Genomic DNA, 20,105 nt, shown 5'->3' with positions numbered 1-20,105 from the left:
CACACGCTTCAGACAATCACCAGACAATCCATAGTCACTTCACGGATATCTGTGACATGCAGCGCATTCAGTCCATCTGCAACTACAGGACAACATCACCTGCCTGTGACAGTGATGCATCCCTTCCAGATGCGCTGAACAACTTCTACGCTCAGTTTGAGGTGCAGAATGACGTAGCGGCAAGGAAGATCACCCCTCCTCCCAACGACCAGGTGCTGTGTCTAACCACGGCTGATGTGAGGAAAGTTCTATGCAGAGTTAACCCACGGAAGGCTGCTGGACCAGAAAACATTCCTGGAATGTGCAGACCAGCTGACAGATGTTCTCACTGACATCTTCAACATCTCCCTGATCAGCGCCATAGTTCCAACGTGCTTCAAGGCCACCACCATTCTCCCCATGCCGAAGTAATCTACAGGGTCCTGCCTCAATGACTACTGTCCCGTTGCACTCACATCCATCATCATGAAGTGCTTCGAGAGGCTTGTCATGAGGCACATCAAGACCCTGCTGCTCCCCTCACTGAACCCACTGCAGTTCGCTCATTGCCCCAACCGCTCAACGGATGATGCCACCGCCACCACCCTACATCTGGCCCTCACCCAACTGGACAAAAAAAGACACCTACATTCGAATGACTTCAGTTCAGCATTCAACACAATCATTCCTCAGCACATGATTGGAAATCTGAACCTACTGGGCCTGAACACCTCCCTCTGCAACTGGATCATGGACATCCTGACTCGGAGACCTCAGTTAGTTTGGATCGGGAACAGCATCTCCAACACTGAGCACAGGGGTCCCTCAGGGCTGTGTGCTTATACTGTACATTTTTGCTGCTACTTAAAATATCGTATTTAATTTCTTGTCACTTTTATACACTTTACTTGGCTGCTACTGCAATAACTATTATGTCCATATATGCTATATGCTAATCTGCTGAATACCACATATGTCATAGATAAGTCATAGAATGTTATGTTTACAGTAATACCATTTTTAAGTTACATTGTTACTCTTTGCACCTATCTTTGGCACTACCTGTTATATCGGACACTTCCACACTAAAACTGTGTACTGGTCGGTGCTACATTGTCATTTACTGTGCCTATCGTCCTGTTTTAGTAGTACTGTACTGCCTTGTGTTCTTAGCACACATTTGCACGTGCGATTTATGTAAAAATGTTTAGATCTTATTTAGTTCTGTGTCGTCTCATGTGGTTAGTGTCCTGTTTTATGTAGCACCGTGGTCCTGGAGGAATGTTGTTTCATTCCACTGTGTACTGTACCAGCTTTATATGGTTGAAATGACAATAAAGCCACTTGAACTTGAACTTGGACTAACAACATTTCCCCGAGTGTGTTATTCCTCACTTAATTCTGTATGGTACCTCAGCGTATTAAAAAAATTTAAGAATCCAATACGACTGCCTATGCAGTTCTATCACCTCTAGGTAATGCAAGGCAGGCCAGAAAGATAGATAGACCCTGATAGATAGATCCAGGCAGGGATCAAGCAATGCTTGATTAGGAAGAGTTAGAATCAGTGAAATCTTATTCAAAGCTGAATAAAAGGGTGCTGGACTGCTTCAACAAGAGCAGCTTTCAAAAGCAGGCAAGATATGGACAGGGGTTCAAAAAGGGAGAGTTAACCCAGGAGGAATGGTGTTTGTCACTACCTAAGAGAGGAGAACCATGTTCACAAGGAGGAGGAGGAGGCTTCCCAGAAGTAACTTGCGAAAGCTTTACGAGCAAGAGCTGCAGACATATCAAAGCCAGCTGCCAATCATCTGAGTGGCATTTCCTCTGTCTAAGTGTCTTCCCTTACTTTCACATAGCCCAATGGAGTTTGTTTCTGCTCTAAAAACTTTTACCTCGCTTCTGTGTCCTCTCCAGGTTTCCTTTGTCCTTTCATTTCAGATTGGTCTTTGGAAGTCGGATGAAAATATGAATTAATTCATCTCAACTAACTTTCACTAACCTTACTCGGCCTGCAGCATTTCCAATTTTTACCAAGTCTTGGAAATCTCCCTTAAACCCTGCCTCTTTATCTCCCTTCACCCTGTGATTGTGGGTGGCAATTTTGACATGGTTTCTCTGACCTTGACCTCAGGGTGGAAAACCAGCTGCCACATCTGGCCCTGCATGCAGAAGGGTCCTGGGAATAACTTGTGGAATTCCATATTCACCAATCTTTCAAACTTTCAAATAAATTAACACCAACAGAGTGCAAGTCTCCTTCACCTAGAAGTATAACACCTCTTCAAGACAGAACTGAGATTCATTGCATTCCAAGAGAAACCTAAAGTGGAATTACTTTTGGGTACCTTCAGAAGAACCTTATTTCGGCCATCTTTGAGGGGTACCGCCACAATAATATAGTTATGCCCGATATAGCTTTGGACTAAGAGGTTGCTCCTAACCATACAGATGTAATCAAATTGATTTTCTTTTAGCTATCTAACAGTCATACGTGTGTCTATAGATTCCCAGAAGTCATCCATAGTTAAACTAAATAAGGTAATGTCTAGCTAGGTTTATTTCGTAGCTACTCAGGTTCATTTGCCAAGGTTCCTTTTAAATTGCTACCCAAGGGCAATTGCAGAATGGTCCAAAGATACATATCAAAAGGTTTAAATAAAAATGGAAACAGCCTTCCAGCTCCAAGGTCCCCGGCTTGACCCTGAGCTCGGATTACTGTCTGTGTGGAGTTGTGCATGTTCTGCTCATGTATGTGTGGGTTCTTCTAGGTTCTCAGGTTTCTTCCCACCATAAAATAAATATGCTAGTATGTGACTCTAAATTGACCCTAGGTGTAAATGTGCATGTGTATTGTGACTGGTGTTCCTTCCAAAGTGTATTCCTACCTTGTACCCCGTGTGCACCCAGGATGGGCTCCTGATAGGATATAGCACTAACTGAAGATGAATGACTGAGCAACCAATAAGGTGCATGCTAGAAAATCAGGCAGGATTTCACTTTTTTGCATTGACTATACATAATTTTATTTATTTTTTTTTTTAATTGTAAAAATGACAGTGTAACTCAAGTCTATTGGTGTTTCCAATATTAATGTTTTTTTCCCACAGAAATAACCATTACTCCGGGATCAAGATGTTCTGTAATGTTGCGTAACATCTGCAGAACAAAAAACAAAACAAACAAAAAAAGAACTGCCTCAAGCTCAGCTCTCACACCAGATTTGCCAGGGCACAAACATGTACAAACAAAGTTCAATTGCATGAAAAGCAGCCCACTTGGGACCTCCCACTTCCAGAAAGGAATTCCTTCTACGGGGATCTTAAAGGGGTGGGAGGGAAAGCGAAGGGGTGGTACTGGGGCAGCCCTCTTCCCTGCTACAACCACCAACATCCATTCATCCTTCCTTCTTTCTATTCATCCATCCATCCATTCAGTCAGCGAGCGTCCCGCCAACAGCTTGCAGTCATTAGTGCTGGATCCTGCGGTGACCTTACGTGCCACCAGCCTCGCACCTTCAAAGTCCCGGAGAGGACTAATGCACAACCAGTCACCCATAATTCCTTAATACTCAAATCTCCAGCCAAAGATGGAGGGAAGGGGGCGGGGGTGGTGGAGTGTGCCAGAGAGAGATAAGGAAGGAAAACAAACATGCAGGCAGCGGGAAGTGCTTTTGCTTCCCTCACTCTGGGGTTATCGCACTAGAAGGGAGTGAAGCCGCAAAGGGGTTCGCCCTGGAGAGGGGGGAGAGAGGGTACTCCGATTTTATCGCACAGGTTGTTGGCAGAGCTCTCTTTTTCATGTGCTGTGTCACAATCGCTTGGTCGAGGCCCAGCTGAGTCATTCTGAGCACACAACAAGACTATGGAAGTGAACGTGTTTGTGCACTTCATGTTTGAGTGTGCATGACGAAATTTGTTGAAGATCTTTGGGATTAATTTCCAAAACTGCCCCTGAAATCAAAATTGCCGTTTTGGCTATCCCTTCGTGCTATGAACACTGATACGATCTTCATGATCGTCCTATGATAATGATGTCTAGAGCGATATACTGTATGCCCCTCCACAGAGCCAGGTCTTGCGCTAAGCTAGCCTATCAGCAAGAAAACATGGTTCGTCTATTTATTTGTCTTCTTGGACCCCATTCTCTTGGGGGAACCTCCAACCCCAAATGGCTGGAGTTGATTCATTTGGAAGTTGTACAAGGTTACGGTTATGTGCTTTTTCGAAGAAGCGTTTTACTAATGCTGGAGTGTGTTGCTTCCTCAGACTGTCCAAGAACACGATTCCCACTTTGTTCTCTATATTTAGCTAGTTCGGTAAGCTACTGTGAGGTTTATTTAGATTTGGTGTGGGTATGGCATACATCAAATGCTACTGGCTGTCGTGTAATTCAGTAAACAGTGTGTCAGTCTGACTTCCTGTTTCAGTAAGAAGTACATCAACATAGCGTATCAAATCACGGTTAAGAAGTCATTTCATGAGGATTTTAAGTCACAGGACATGCTGTTCTTTCCTGTAAGAGCAGCTTCAGAGATGATGGCAATCAAAAATGACAACCATGCCTAGCTGCAACCATTTTACTGCATTAAATTCGTTATTTTAGGTTACCATAATGTCCTTGGTAGTCAGACAGACAACTGACTGCATTACGTTTTTCTTTCACAAAGCCTACATTCCGTAGTTAATGATTATGATCAAACACATATGAAAACTATTTAAGATCAGCTATTCAGCTTCCAAATGAGCATCAGGGTTACAAAGACAACATTTATCATCAACTATCAATTCTTATTTGTTCTGCGGGACATTATACACGCATCTGCTCTCCAGACAAATCGAGACCAAGGTGGCGTGCACACTGCTGTTTCGAATAAACTTACTTCACGAGGCATAACAAATAGTCATATAGTATCTCAGCTGTCTATCTCAACAAAACACTTTGGAAACACTAAGGAATGGCAAGGCGAGGTTAAGTGCAATTCAAAATCATACTGGCCCTTATCTTTGCACTAATGCGTGCCCGTCATTGCTCTGAAGGGAAAAGCGTTTATGGGTTTCCCGAGTAATGATGAATAAACTGACAATGAGAACAAAATAAAAACCAGTCGGATTGACTTTGCAGTAGCCAGGAACAGTAACTGCTTCAATTAAGGCAATCCCTCATCCCTTTTCCTTCATCTGCTCGTGTTGACATTCCCCTCTGGCAGTCCATCAATCGAACCATGATTAGTTCTTTCAGAGCAAGTTTTCTGGATGTATCCTCTCCCTAAATCCTGGGACAGTATTTTTGTTTTCTTTTCTTTTCTTTTTTTGTGGGTAAAATCCACCTGAAATATTTGCTTAAAGCGCTGCCAGGACAGGATGCCTGACTTCTGAACTGGGCTTTGGATCGGGAAGCCAGGTGATCCGCTTATCATTGCAACCCTGGGAGACAGATTTCCTGGAGATCAGATGGCAAGATGGCAGTTCTGAGTTCTGAGGATCATGTTGGTTTTCTAATGCAAGGAAAATCACCCAGGGTTAGGGCCTGTTTTCCGCAATAAACTTTGTTTTGGGCCGTTAGTACAGCAGTGTGGGCATTAACACTTTGATGTTGGAAAACTCCTGGCCTGGCACTGCACGTTGAGTATGTGTGTATTTGTAGAGCTGAGAAGGTTTTCTTTTTTCTCTGTAAGCAGATTTATTTTTTTTTGTCCTTTGGTGCCATTCAAGGTAAAGAAATGTACAACATATGCAAAGTCAGCTTTATAAACTGGTAATATTCTGGTAATTGTCAGAGGAAGCATTCATAAAGAATCCAACTGACCCACCCACTTTTGCTTCTGATACAAACAGCGTGCTTTTCGTTACACGATGACTCCATTCTTATCTTGCATGAACAGCACTACAGAGAAGAGTGGTGTACCAGACGCTTGGCTAATAGTTGCAGAGCAATTGAACCTTCCGTCAACACTGGTGAGCTTGTCTGGCACTCACTCAACTCTCGCTGAGATCTCTGTCTGCTCAATGACGTAGGCAGGACATAGCGAACCCTCCAAAAAGCGTCCTCTAATACAGTCAGGCTTAATGAATCATCGCTGCCTGTGTCCTCACAGTCGTAGCATTGCCAAAAGTTCAAACCACTCCTGAGGTAAGAAATATGGCAAGAGAGCAGGAGATGGATGAGATGGGAAAAAAGAAAGGTTACTGCCTGAAGAGGTGAATCTGTCAGCAGCAACCGTAAAGCCTCTGTAGTGTTTACAGAGCTGTTAACGAGAGGCCGGTCTTGAGGATGGCCATGGTCGAAAGTGTCAAGGGGGCTCACAGAGTGAGAATGAGCAAAGGTGAGAGTAATAATAAGGGAGATAAGAGGAAAAGAGAGAACTAACACATTGACATGGTTGCTGATAAATCTTCCATACCCTTAACCTCACAGATGGAAATGCTATGTCATCAGTCAACTAGTTGAGATCAGTTTAAATGGCCTTGAGCGAAAAACAAGACGACTTTGAAGTTACCCATGAATAAGTTACCCCTGCCAATGGGTTACCCATTTATGGGTCATTTGGAGCTGAAACCAAGTCTGGTCATGATCTCAGCAATCTGAGAAATCGATGTCAGAAGCAAGAAGCTTCAGCTCTCCATCTGGAAACGGGATGCAACTTCAGGAGAAGGGTCCACACTCCCTGCAGGTTTTAAAGGCCATCACACGCAGCAGGGTTCACAAAAAGACTTCCTTGTGCATTGGTCTACTCTGGAAAAGCCTGCCATCCCGCTGGAGGGCTCGGGTAATTGCCCAACAAACAGCAGCCTTCTGGAGTAGGCATGAGGTATGATGGCCAAAATGACGCAACCATGGAAAACCGAGGGTCTGTGGGTTCGTCCTGCATTTAAGACCGCATTTATCTCTTCTTTTCAGCTCCAACGATCCAATGACTACCCTTTTTTTTTTTTTTTTTACAGCATTTGTCTGAAGTTGACCAGAATTGTCTGCCGCGCCAGCAGAAGAATGAACGTACTGGACTGGATAACATCTTATTATTAGACACTTGGGTTACCGCTAATGGTTTGCAACTCTTACGAGAACTAAACACGTCTGCATTGGTGCTTTTAAAGGTTTCAGTGAATCATATGCTGGCGTATTGGCAGTGTATGTGCTACATATTGGCAGCACATAGAATAATAATGGATCACTACTTTAGGGAGGGAAAATATTCCAATGTAAACTTAATATAATCACTCAAGTCAATTTAAATCATATTCCTGTCACTATAAACAGATGAGGCTGTCTGCTACACAGGATTTAAGTCTAGTTATACTCGTCAGTGAGTATTCGCTGTTCTTTTTCCACTAACAACAGGTTTCAATGTGTGTCCAGACCTATTGGCCCTTTGAGCCGTGAAACCAAAAGATGGTTTAACCCTCAAAGGTCTATGCCCGTTTTTGTCCATTTGTGATACCGGTCAAATCCTTTATGCTGTAGGAATATAAGTAAAGAATGTGTCTTCTTATACAACAGCAATTTGCCAATGATAAAAAATTCTTTATTAAAGAATGACAGTTTATATTTACATTTAATGTTGTGGACTGTCCATGAAACAACTTAATTTTTGCTATCCCTCATTTCAAATAGATACGTGGTGTTTGATATTTTTTTCCAGCACCGAGTTATAATTGGTGTAGGTCTTGTGTGAAAGCTGTGGGTCTGCTGTTTATGGTTTTTTTTGTTTGTTTGTTTTTTTTTACGGCTAAACTGTGCAGCTATGAGTGTAATTGCAATTACGGTCTCATTCCCGTTAAGCCCGATGATTCCTAAATTCCTAAATTGTACCATCATGGACTTTTATGGCTTGACCCACTGACAGGACTTCAATCATATCCACAAGTCCTTTTTTCACCATAGTTAATGAATAATAACAAGGAAACTCGGTGTTAATGTTCGTGTTACCTTCTTAGTCTTGACAGTGGACTGGCAGCAGTCTCCTCCATCGTAGTTACAATACGCTCTGTTGTTCATGGCGTCACAATAATTGTCGCCCTGGAATGGCTGCAGGAAAGAAAAAAGAAAAAATCCAGATTATTAGTCTGAAACTAAAAATGTATGATATTTAATGCGAATTATAGTAGTGTTATAAAAGCGTCATGCAAACTGCACTGAAACTGATGTTACCAATTAATCTGAATAGCACTACTGCCAGTGTGTAAGTATGCTACGTCAGAAACATGCGAATGTAAAATGTGTTCTGGGAAACTGGCCAAACTACAGCCCGTCTGAGAGCTAAACGTAATCAGATCTCTGACTAGAATACTTCAGAACAGAAGTGTGTTAAATTTACACCTAATTAAATTCATCAGATAATTGTCTACAATGAGATCAAGCGTAGGTTATTATAGTACAGATGTAATTTGCTGTAGTTTATACCAGAAAAGTGTCGACTGATCAAAAGGTGTTGATTCATTTTCTGTAACAGCAGCTCGTACAGATTACAGGTTTACGTATATTAAGGAATCGTTCTAATGCGTTATCGTTTCTATAGTGACCACGTTCATCGGAAGTTGTATGACGGACACGTCACATAAACCTTTTTTTTTTTTTCTTTTTTTTTTTCTCAAAAAAGTGTTTGAGTTTTTTGACTTGATTTTGATTTTCTGTTCGGAGATTCGATGTTTATTTAACCTTTATGGAAGGAGTCTCCAATGTCAGAGGTATAGCTGTAACTAATTTTATGACATGTTCATGACAGAGAAGTTTATGCCTTGTGGGTGGTGTCTCTATAACATCTTTTTAACTTTTAAGAGAGAGAGAAAAAAGATGGTCTAGTGAGGGTACTACTGGTATAATGTAAATGCTAATGGAAACTAACTTGCTTCACAACCATTAAATGCATCTAAAAAATATATATGTTCTGTCATCCTGGATATGATGGTCGTTGGCAAATTGCTATTGTATGCGAGGAGTAAAGCACTCTGGGATATGCTGTTATAGAAAAATAATCAACTATGGAGTGTTATTATAAACTTCACATCGAGCACCATTACACGACCCCTTCAATAATTACTTTCGAATAACTTTATTATTTTGAAATCAAATATAATAAAACACTGGAAGGTGCTGGTAAAGACATTTAAAGAGGCATGGAGCTATGAGAATAACACTCTGCTAGCTAACAAGTAGCTAAAGGTAAACGTAGCTCAGAGCCACCAGTTCAGCAATGGGATAATTACCAGACATTCTTATATTTACATACTTTAAAAAAATGGTCAACAGCATGTTGCAGGGCTTAAAAGTGTTTGGGAGACTGTACGTTTGAATCACGATGATGCCACAGCTATCCATGGCCGGGAGCCAAGAGAGAGAGAAAAAATGGCTATGGGGTCAGGGTGGAAGGGGCATTTCTCCCCTGTCAATCACAGCAACACTATCCAATCACGTGTATCTGTGAGCTCGTGTATGCGGAAGAGTGAAGCTAGCGCTTTCCTCCGAGGCATGAGCAGCAGTTTAAAAACAGTTTTCTTGGCTGGCTTCATTTGTCTTGTAGGAAGTATGTGTTCACCTTCAGTTGGTAGCTGTAGTATGATAAAGGCAGAGCTGACTGGTGGCTGAGGAACTGACAGATGACCAAATTACCATAGCAAACCATCAAACCGTAGCTTGAGAAAGGATCAAACTTCATACACTGTGCATGTCTGAACTGAACTGAACTGTACAACTGGGATACAGTTGCAATCAAAATGATTCGACCCCCATTGCAGATCAGGTTCATTGTCGAAATTTACAGACTTTTAGCTGTTTGCGATGAACAAATCAAACTAAAGCAGCTGAAATAGTTCGACATGACGAATGCTTCAAGTGGTTTCCCAAAATTCAACTAAACTTATAATGATTTCTCCAGTTTCAAAATTATTAGTCCCCCTGAATAGAATCCCTCACAACAGCACAAATATGCAGAACAGGTGTTGTCTCAAGCACACCCGATGCAAATAATCAAGGGCTTAATTAGTTGCAGTAGGTGTGCTTGAGCTGGAACACATGAAATACCTGAACTGGCTAGGGGTAGAAAATTTATGAAATACCTGGACGGGGCAGAAAAAGGAAGCTATCAATGGCTGCAAGCAGATTTCTGAGAAGGCAGGTTGTGAAAAACCCTCGAGTGACTGCAAAAGACCTGCAGCAAGACTCGGTGTAACAGACACTGAGGTTTCAGTGAGCACAGTAAGGCGTGTACTAAACGCAGAAGGTTTCCATGCCAGAACTCCAAGATGTTCACCACTACTGACCCCAAAGCACAAGAAAAGTCGCTCAGAATCATATAAATAATCCACAGAAGTTTTTGGATTCTGGAACTGTTCGGCATGATGGATCAGCGGTATGTCTGGAGGAAGAAGAATGAAGAAAGAACACCCTGTCTACAGTCGAGCATGGTGGAGGCTCGGTGATGCTCTGGGGCTGCTTTGCATCCTCTGGCACTGGAAACCTGCAGCGTGTGGAAGGCGAGAAGGATTCATTGGAGTATCAGGAAATCCTAGGAGAAAACTTCATGCCGTCTGTGAGGAAGCTGAAGCTTGAGCATCACTGGACCTTCCAACAGGACAATCATCCCAAACATACCTCAAATTCCACCAAATCTTGGTTGCAGAAGAAGTCCTGGAAGAATCTACAGGGTCATCACAGTCACCTGACTTGGACACCATAGAATATCTCCGGTGGGATTTGAAGAAGGTGGATGCAGCACGCAAACCCAAGAGTATTACTGAATAGGAAGCCATTGCTCATGTGGAACGGGAGAAGATTCCTCAGGAACGCTGCCAGAAGCTCTGCATCTCATTTGCAGCAGGTCAGAACAGCAACAGTGTGCTCTACTAAGTACTAAAGATGCTTGCCATCTTAGGGGGTTGAATCATTTTGAAACTGGAGACATCATTACAAGTTGAATTTTCAGAAACCGCTTGAAGCATTCGTTGTGTTATTATTTCATTTGCTTTTGTTTGATTTGTTCATCGCAAACAGCTGTAAGTCTGCAAATTTTGACAATAAACCTGATTTGCAATGGGGGTTGAATCATTTTGATTGCAACTGTAAACTGTATTGCATTCTGTATTACCAAATGTTGCAAAAAGGAAAACTAACACTTGCCAAGCACTGACTTTGGTGTAGTGTTATCCTTTCTGCTGGACACTGGACAAAAAGGTTAAAAAAAAAATGAGAGTCCTGAAGACCTTACCTCACAACCTTTGATGCAGTGGAGGACCTCAGGATGTGGGTACCATTTCAAGCCCATGGTGCATGTTATATGCTGTGGGTAGAAGAGAAGGCACAGGATTTAGGTATATAGGCCAGTTTCTGTTTGTCACATAACAACTAGAATAACAATGTGGAGCCAAAAATGAGGTCACTCGATACCACAACTGTTGGAAAGATGAGAGCTTGGAGAAGGGGGAAAAAAAAAAAAAACAACTTTAACTTCTTCCCATTTTGAGAAATCCAAAGATGGAACTCATCCAAACCTAGCACCTTGGGAAAGTCGATCTTCTTCGTAACATAAATCATTTCATTCGACAGAGCACTATGAATTATCACTTCCTGTGCTGTCACCCTGGAGCCATGTCACAGCGATGCATTCAATAGCGGGAGGTGTAGCAACAGGTTCGTCGTGCCACGACATCGGTGGGAAACTTCAAACGGTTTCCGAAAGCAGAGCACTAAATACGAACCGTTACAAGTTGAAAACAGAGTATTCTTTGTCGAAGTTTTTTAAAAAAATTTTTATTTTAATGGCACTGGTTAGTGTTGAAGCAGTTTCACTCAATAAACAATGAGTCTAATTGTACGTTTTAAACAACACGGAATGGGAATTCTGGTTATTTTGGTCTGGAATGGATAATGTTGTGTGTGTGTGTGTGTGTGTGTGTGTGTGTGCCACCCACAGACCACTTAAGCACCATCGATTCAGGCTCCTCTTTCCCCAGCCATCAAGCTCCACCAGCCCTGTACACACACTGGATCAATTTCCCCCATCAATCAGCAGTGTGTCATTTCATTTCTCCAGTACAAAGCAGTCGAGAAATAAAGATGACAATAAAAAAAAAAAAAAAAAACCCAAGACAACAGCAAGAGGTAAAAATAATAATTAAATGATCTAGTGTGCAAGCTTGAGGGTTATTAGGATGAGCGCTATACCCACAGGTCAGGTAGTCTTCTCTTATTGACTAGCATTATGTCAGTTATACAGTTATACCTCAAACACACACACACACACACACACACACACACACACACACAAATACAAAGCCTCCTCACTTTTCTCTCTCGCTTACCCACCTCTGCAAACTAAGGTATTTTACATTTCCTCGCAGTCAGCAAATCAATGGAAAAGAAAAAGGTGGGGAACAAATGATCAGAGGACAGATGAGTAGAGAAAACATTTCAGCGTTTGAAGACTGCTGGGAGTGATGGGAAATCGATAACACACTCACACACACACACACGAAACGGAGAGCACTTTGGGTCACCGTGTGTCAGATTAAAGTGACGCGACTTTTGGTCTCATCAATCATTTTTTTCAGATACACTGCATCCTTATATCTGTATATGTCTACTCATAAACTCTTAAACCGTGGTAATAAAGCGATCGAAAATGATCATTTCACGATTCGCTGTCAACTCATGACAATCTTATATCATTATAAAGCATAAGCTCCACCCACTTTACAGTTTGTTTCTTGACCTACATTTCAGTTTATGTCTCATTATGGTACAATGCATATGCCAGTTTCCTTTATAACCCTACCTCACGTGAAAATATGTTAACCCGCATTGTATTTAAATCATTTACCTCAAAATCTATTTTTTTTCCTGTATATTTTCAGAACCGAATAACTGTACCAAAACATGTTAAACGTGCATCCCTATCCCTTATTACGAGCAAATTATTCGATTTTCATTGGATTCGCTTTGGATTTTATACAGAAACAGGCATACGATTTTTGTTTAAATAACAGTGCGTGGTATAAAACAGCATTGCTGAGACGCTGGGAGTTTTTTCAGACGTTTACATTATGTGCCATCATGTTAAAACCCTGGAAAGAAGTTTCCCAGAGCTGATTTATGGAGTTGACTGGCTAATATTAGATAAATCTGAGAACACAAATCAGATAATGACACACTTTTAGCTAGTGTGCAATCTACGTTTTTTTTTTATATAGCTAGCTAGTTAAAGTTAGCCATGATCGCTGACCTATGTAGATTCTCAAAATAGGCCTACCTGATTACGCAACATCTGTGACGCTGTCCTGAAATCCCGGGGGGAAAAGTGCCTGCTTTACCGCAAGACAGAATAGATAATAATCCTCACCTCACCTGATCTAATATGATCTAATCTCTGTCTATTTTATTATCTGATTGGATTTGTATTCCTGATCCAGCATGTACAAGGGTAAGTAATTTCTCTGCTTTCTCCAGCCTTGGACATGCATGACATCATCCCTTTACACATCCATCACCACAGCCCTAAATCCAATCAGATGGAGCACTCGGCCTTCTGTTTAAGCCCCCAGTGTGTCTGTATCATTGTCTGTATCCCTGCTAATAAATTTAGCTCTTCCCCCTTTTAATAAAAAGTTGGGGCTATTAATTAGAGGTTAATATTAGCCCTTCCTTTCAGCAGAGCAAGTATGAACATTCGCCCCTCTCTCTCTCTCTCTCTCTCTCTCTCTCTCTCTCTCTCGCTCTCTCTCTCTCTCTCTCTCTCTCTCTCTCTCTCTCTCTCTCGGCCAAGGCTTTCTATTACCTGTATTTCAGCAAAGTGTGCCAAGATTTTTGCTGATATCATGAAGTCTAATAGATGAGAAAAAAAAGTGAACAATTCACTCCCATAGTAATTTGTATTAATTGTTGATTAACAGTACTAAAAAAAATAATAATAATAAAATAAAAAAATGCAATTGGGGGCTGGATTTTAGGATTTGCTGCAGGACTTGTGGAGATGGGTCATGATTTCTGTAGAGAAACTTCCGGAAATCTATAACATCTTTATAACTATTCTTACTGGGATGTATACGATGACTGATGAGTGAGGATATAATTTTGCTTAAACTTAAAGCTAACACAGACATCCCACCTCTCCGGGAGTCTCCCATATATTGATATATACAATATCCTGAAAATCAATTTTTTTTTTTTTTTTGAGCGCGAGCAAGAGAGCGACCAGAGAATTGTAGATGGGTTCTGGAGAGACAGAAGCCGAGTCTGAATATCCCTACTACCCAACTACACAGTAGGCGAAAAGAAGTACGCCAAAGGAATTAGCCTAGGCTAATTACCTGGTTGTCTATGAATGCAGTGTACAGTACATACATCCAAAAAAAAAAAAGAGGTTATGCGAGTAGTAGCAACAGACTGGATAGTTAGCATCCCTTGCTACGGGAGGTCAGCTCCACCAAGCGTGTCCTTGCTCAGAGTTACGAGGAACAGGTGTTGTGGAATTCAGACGCTATCGATTGACACCGGTGCGGTGAGGGTGGCGAGCTGCAGAGAGAAACCAAGCGGTGATCGATCCAAGCTCGGCTCAACGCCCCGGCACGCCTCAGCGGCATCGATTTCGGGCTCCTCTTCCCCCTAGCATCCCAGCTCCACCACCCAGCCCGGCACACACCGGATCAATTTCAACCAATCAATCATCGACGTGTCATTCAATTTCTCCAGGAGCTGACTCGACATTCCCATCACTAAGAAATATGAGGAACGGCAGCAGTAATGGTGAGCACAGTAACAACAATAACATTGATATTATGCATGGGAAAGAAAGGAAGAAAGAAAGTCGTCTTCTCTCTCTGGACCTCAGCGACTGGATATTAGATCTAACTTGCACACAAACCTGGAGAACAGCTTTAATGAATTCCGGTAATTAAATCTCATTTGTGCGATGCTAAATGGCTGGCGAGTTTTGCAGCCTGTCCAACGGCGTGTCATCCATTAAGGTCTTTTCGGCATTCCAGTCGGAGGGCCCTCTGTGTTTAAATAGACAGGTGCTAACCAACAATGGAGCTCATTACAGTTTACCTACAGCCAGTTTCAACGATCAGCACTAAATCAATATAATGCTTCTGACAGGTAAATGCATAGCAAGCTGTTCTATTAGCGCCCGCAATAGGGCCATTCTTAAAATTATAGTCATTACCAACGTCTTTTTAACTTTTAGGACTTGGCCTCCGCCTCGTTACAGTTTAAATGAGTTCAGAGATTGCTGTAATCGTACCATTTTTCTAAAGTGAGGTAATTGGGAATGCTGGTGCTTGCCTGACTGGGTATCTAATGAGCGATAATTGAATGAGGGCCAGGTTAGACGTGTATGACATCCAGTTAAAATGCAGTAAATATGCAGCATGTACACACACACACACACATGCTGAGATCAGAAGGCTAGGCTCAAGTGACCTTGTGTCATTTCTACTTTATTTCTTCATTATTGCATCTATTGATTTTTTTTTTCTTCTTTATATTTCTGAAATATTTCTGATGTCCAAATATCAACATCCGTATCTTGGTAACACTTCCTATAAATCTTGTATTCATAATACATTATATACAATATATATATATATAATATATACACACGTTATAATGACTTGTAAATGCTCATAAGTAGTCATGGGAACTTGCACGACGCTTAGTAAAGCATAATAAATGCTACTCGATGCATTATAATCTTACCGTATTCAACATTTTAGGCCTGCATGCTGTAATGCACTATGACCCAGGCTCTGGTGTCGTTTGTACTGTACTGCAGGTTGTAAGGCTTTGTAACGCAATATAACATGCATATTTGTTTTCTCAAATTCAGGTGTTTATAAAAGCACATGCAGCTTTTTTTTTTTTTTTTTTAAACGTCTTTTAAATGTGATTCAAACGTCATTCCACTACGTAATAGATTACGAAGCTTTATAAGTGCTCATTTCACATGAATTGAGGATAGGACGTATCCATGAGATAAATGCATGTATAATGCATTATGAAGACAGGATTTACCGGAATGGCTACCCGTCTCTTTTCCCTCTAAACACTCCAGGCCCCAAATAGGAATCTCTAATGTATGTATGGAGGTTTAGAGGTATTATAAGGTATAATGTATGCTACGTAATGCTGCATGTATGTTTTCTTTGCCCTAAATGGACTGATTTTTCTAAGTGACCCTTTTTGAGATCCCGGACTCAGACACCTAAGAGAAAATATGAATCACCAGCCAGTCAAACACACTTCAACACGCATCCCATGAAAGCTCGCTGGAGATATGGAGAGGGAGTGCAACATTCTCCCACAGCCGCATCAGAGGAAACATTCTTTTGTGAAGTGCGTCTATGGCACTGTGTGTGTGTGTGTGTGTGTGTGTGTGTGTGTGTGTGTGTGTGTGTGTGTCTTGGGCGACAGGAGAAAACACACCGTGACTTTGGGTGGGTTCATCCAGTGGTGCTGCAGAACACTGTTAGCTGTCATGTTGTCAGGCAGGATGACCACATCACTGTTCATGTCCCTGCATGAAAGCTCACACTCTGCTCCTATGTGTGTGTGTGTGTGTGTGAGAGAGAGAGAGAGAGAGAGAGAGAAAGGAAAAAGAGAGTGAGTGCAATGTGGAGTGCAAGCACAAAAAAAGGTCTTATTTCCTGTAAATAGGGTCAAACCCAAAAATATTGGCACCCTTTATGAAAACAAATAACAGCCAATGAGGGAGTGAGCTTAAACCATTTATTTTACCATTTATTATGGCCCTAATTGGTCTCTTGTTAAAACACACTATATAAATAAATCCGTCATTAAAGTAAGTGTCAGTTGCCCACCTATGGCGTGTCCTTTCTTGCAGCTGAGCCGGATGCCTGGATGCAGGTTCCGTGGTAAAGCACACTGACCCTTAATCTGTGGACAAATCTGGAAAGATCCGGTCCAGTTTCCATCCTTCCTGCAGCGGATCATGTTGGGGTGTGTGCCTTGCTGTGGAGACATGACAACGCGGGCGTAATGTCATGAGACAGCAGACATATCATATCACCTATCTAAAGGACGGGTTACTCAAAATTCTCAGACATTTTAATGCCGTGCAATTAAAAGCAGGCTTAATTGAATCATACTGGCGGAATGTTTTTGTGCGTAAGCTTCAGTGCGTGTGACCTGTACATGAAAACATTCAGGATTACATCTGGTGGAGCGCTTGATTTTGTTTGTGCCATGCTGCAAATTCCACCATGAGGTCATCGGACATCAAAGGGGTGTTGCAGAGATGTTGTTGGCAAGGTCAGTCATCCAGCAGCCTGTGTTCGACCTTCCGTGTGTGTGTGTGTGCGTGTGTCTGTGTGTGTGTGTGTGTGAGAGAGAGAGTGACGAGGACATTTACTTTCCTGTTCTAGGCTCTGAAAGCAGAGCTCTTCGGTCATTCATTAAATTAAACCAGATGGATAAATGCAGGGACAGACACACATAAAAATCAAGGCAAAAGATAACTCACATACATTCATTTATCCCATAGCACTTTTGAATGCTGGATTCTGATTGGTCAGAAGGCGTCGATTAGTAATGAGCTTTTATTAATGAGAAAATAAACTTTGGGGTGGTAAAATTCCAATTCATGTCGGCATCTCACCACCCCATCACTGATTATTTTCCTATGACGGCGCACGCACTGACTGTGTCGTCTCGAATGAGTTAAGGAAGAGAACGGCCACAACAGGTCTGATTTGCTCAGAGCTTATTACTTAACATCAATATTATTAGCGCGACAAGCAAATAAACAAAAGGATGACTCATCAGAAAGCGTAGGTACTTGCACAGTGAGCGAGACGGAAAGGAAACGACGGACCTGCTTGCAGGGAGCAGATGCCTTTGCCGTGCTGTTGACAGAGTGGCACTGCAGCCAGCACATGCTGTCGAATAGGAAGCCATCAGTGCAGTGGTACATGCCGTGGAAGACCGGCGGAGGTGGAGGACACATCACCGGCTCACATGATCCCTCCAGCCATCGGCCGTCTTCTGTGCACTGCATCTTAAATGCCCGTCTTTAAAGAAAAACAAAGAGAGGGGTGGTAAAAATACGTGCACACAAACTTAGGTTAAAGTTTGAAAAGTATACAAAATGATATCCTTGTCTTGGATTGACCTATTAATCAAAATAAATAAAAAACACATTTCTGAGCCACTGTGGCATCTTGCGGCAGCAACAATCAACTATGGAGTGTTTCCAGTCTAGACAGTGATGGTAAATAGAATGAAAGTAAACAGCGTGACAGTGCCAGGTACCTCTTGGGCTTGTTGGTGGCATGGTAGCCAGGCTTGCACTTGTACTTGCAAAGTGAGCCCACTTTGAGGCCAGTCTCGTTACAACGTTTGGTCTGCAATACTGCATTGGGGATGATGGGAGGAGCAGGACAACGCAGCTCACACAAGGCCTCCGGGAAGGACCACAGGCCGTCCTCCATGCATGTCAGTGTGTTATTAGTTCCTATAGCAAGGTAAAATAAGTCAATCCAATATTAATATTACCCAAAAGTACTACCTGTAAATTAAAGCTAGTCAAGACGTGCTACCATTCTTAACTTGAACCATGCTTACAAGTCTCCATCAGCTAGCATCTTCACATTTACCCATTAAGCAGTAGCCCTGGTAGATATTTCTCACCTACTAGCTGAGCAGGTTCCCTGCACTGGAAGGTGCACTTCTTGCCATAGGTGGTACCCTCGGGAAAGTAAAAGTTGGCAGGGTGAACATGGTACTTGTCAGGGAGGCCACAGTCAACGGGCTCACAGGACACCTGCTTGTTCCACTTGCCATCTGTACAGGTAATGGTCACCGTAGATCCTGACTACAGGGGGTAAACAGGGCAAGAAAGACCAGGGATCACTACTCACTACACACTTAAGCAGAGCTATATAAAGCGTAGCCTGTTAAGAACCGTGAGGAAACTCACAAGTTTCCAATCATTGTTTTTGGATTGTAGTGCCCTTTATCTCGGTCAAGATTTCCTGATTGGCACAACAATTAGGTGAAGTATCATTTTCAAATTAATTGATGCACCAGTTGACAAACTTTTTTTTTTTTTTTATAGTTGCAGATCTGGGGGTTCTTTGGCATAGTGCGTTATGGTACACTGGGATGTTCTGATGCTGCCCCTACCCTGTCTATGTGATCACTCATTTTCGTTGACATTGGAGTGGCAGGACGCTGATATCCCAGGGTGACCACATACCTTTCATACCTTCTGCTTTCCCTTTTTTATTATGCAGACATAGCAAGTCCCACCAGAATCCGTATTTGCATTCCTACCACCTACCTAAGTACCTTCATCTGTACTTATGATCCCACCCTTTTCAGTCTGGTTCCTCTCAAGTTGTCCCAATGAGTTTTTCCTTGCCACTGTTACCCCTGGTTTGCACATTAGGGATCTAAATCTACATCTGGATTTCTGTGAAGCTGTTTTGTGACAATGTCTATAGAAGTTGGCAGGATAGACATGGTACTTGTCAGGGAGGCCGCAGACTATGGGTTGAACAAGACTCTGTGGTTGGGAGTCAAAGAGAGCATATTTGACCCTGGGTAGAAAGGAAGGCATTTATTCATCCCGGTTGATTCAGATCCTTTAGACAGAATAATAATCAGAAGTAGGCACGAAATGGTCTTTTTCAAATGTGTTCAGCTGCCGTATGATGTTGAATGAGCAGGAGGATGCAATGGTCGGTTTCACTAGTGTGTGAAGCACATGTTCTGGGTGGGAACTGGCTATGACTAAACTGGAGGGAAATTCGGTAAAAAATGGACCAAACTCTTGAAGTTGTTAGGGCTACTTGGGAGGAGACTGCCAAACTGAATACATAAAGTGTGACGTGGACGCTTGTGATGTTCAAGATGTGAAAACTGATATTCAGGAACAAGATACAAGTTTGTTCCTTGTGTTCTAAGGGCTCTAACTTCCTAATGAAGTTACGCAACCTTGGATTCTTTTTGACAGGAAATCCATCTGTTGTATCTGTACACATAGGACCTTTAAAACAGACAAGTTGAAGAACCTTTACGTTAGTCGTTGTAGTGTTGTTTAAAACGGTTTGTTTCAGGCTACATACGTAAATCTCAAATATCTCATGATTATCAATCTTCCAAAACATTGAAAA

General features: G+C 42.1%; 1 protein-coding gene across 1 annotated transcript in view; it reads right to left on the bottom strand.

Annotated features, from left to right (window-relative positions):
* pappaa (pregnancy-associated plasma protein A, pappalysin 1a) overlaps positions 1 to 20,105 on the bottom strand; it is an 87,019-nt gene that overhangs the window by 5,600 nt on the left and 61,314 nt on the right. The window contains exons 16-22 of the mRNA XM_017460374.3: positions 18,619 to 18,802; positions 18,241 to 18,442; positions 17,804 to 17,999; positions 16,791 to 16,941; positions 16,396 to 16,511; positions 11,183 to 11,254; positions 7,909 to 8,007 (exon numbers count right to left, since the gene is read on the bottom strand). Coding sequence (XP_017315863.1) covers positions 7,909 to 8,007; positions 11,183 to 11,254; positions 16,396 to 16,511; positions 16,791 to 16,941; positions 17,804 to 17,999; positions 18,241 to 18,442; positions 18,619 to 18,802 — 1,020 coding nt within the window. The remainder of the gene's footprint in view (positions 1 to 7,908; positions 8,008 to 11,182; positions 11,255 to 16,395; positions 16,512 to 16,790; positions 16,942 to 17,803; positions 18,000 to 18,240; positions 18,443 to 18,618; positions 18,803 to 20,105) is intronic.

The sequence above is a fragment of the Ictalurus punctatus genome, chromosome 28 (assembly GCF_001660625.3).
Source record: "Ictalurus punctatus breed USDA103 chromosome 28, Coco_2.0, whole genome shotgun sequence".
Taxonomy (NCBI): domain Eukaryota; kingdom Metazoa; phylum Chordata; class Actinopteri; order Siluriformes; family Ictaluridae; genus Ictalurus; species Ictalurus punctatus.
The sequence above is the reverse complement of the archived record's forward strand: the minus strand, read 5'-3'. Positions and strand labels throughout refer to the sequence as shown.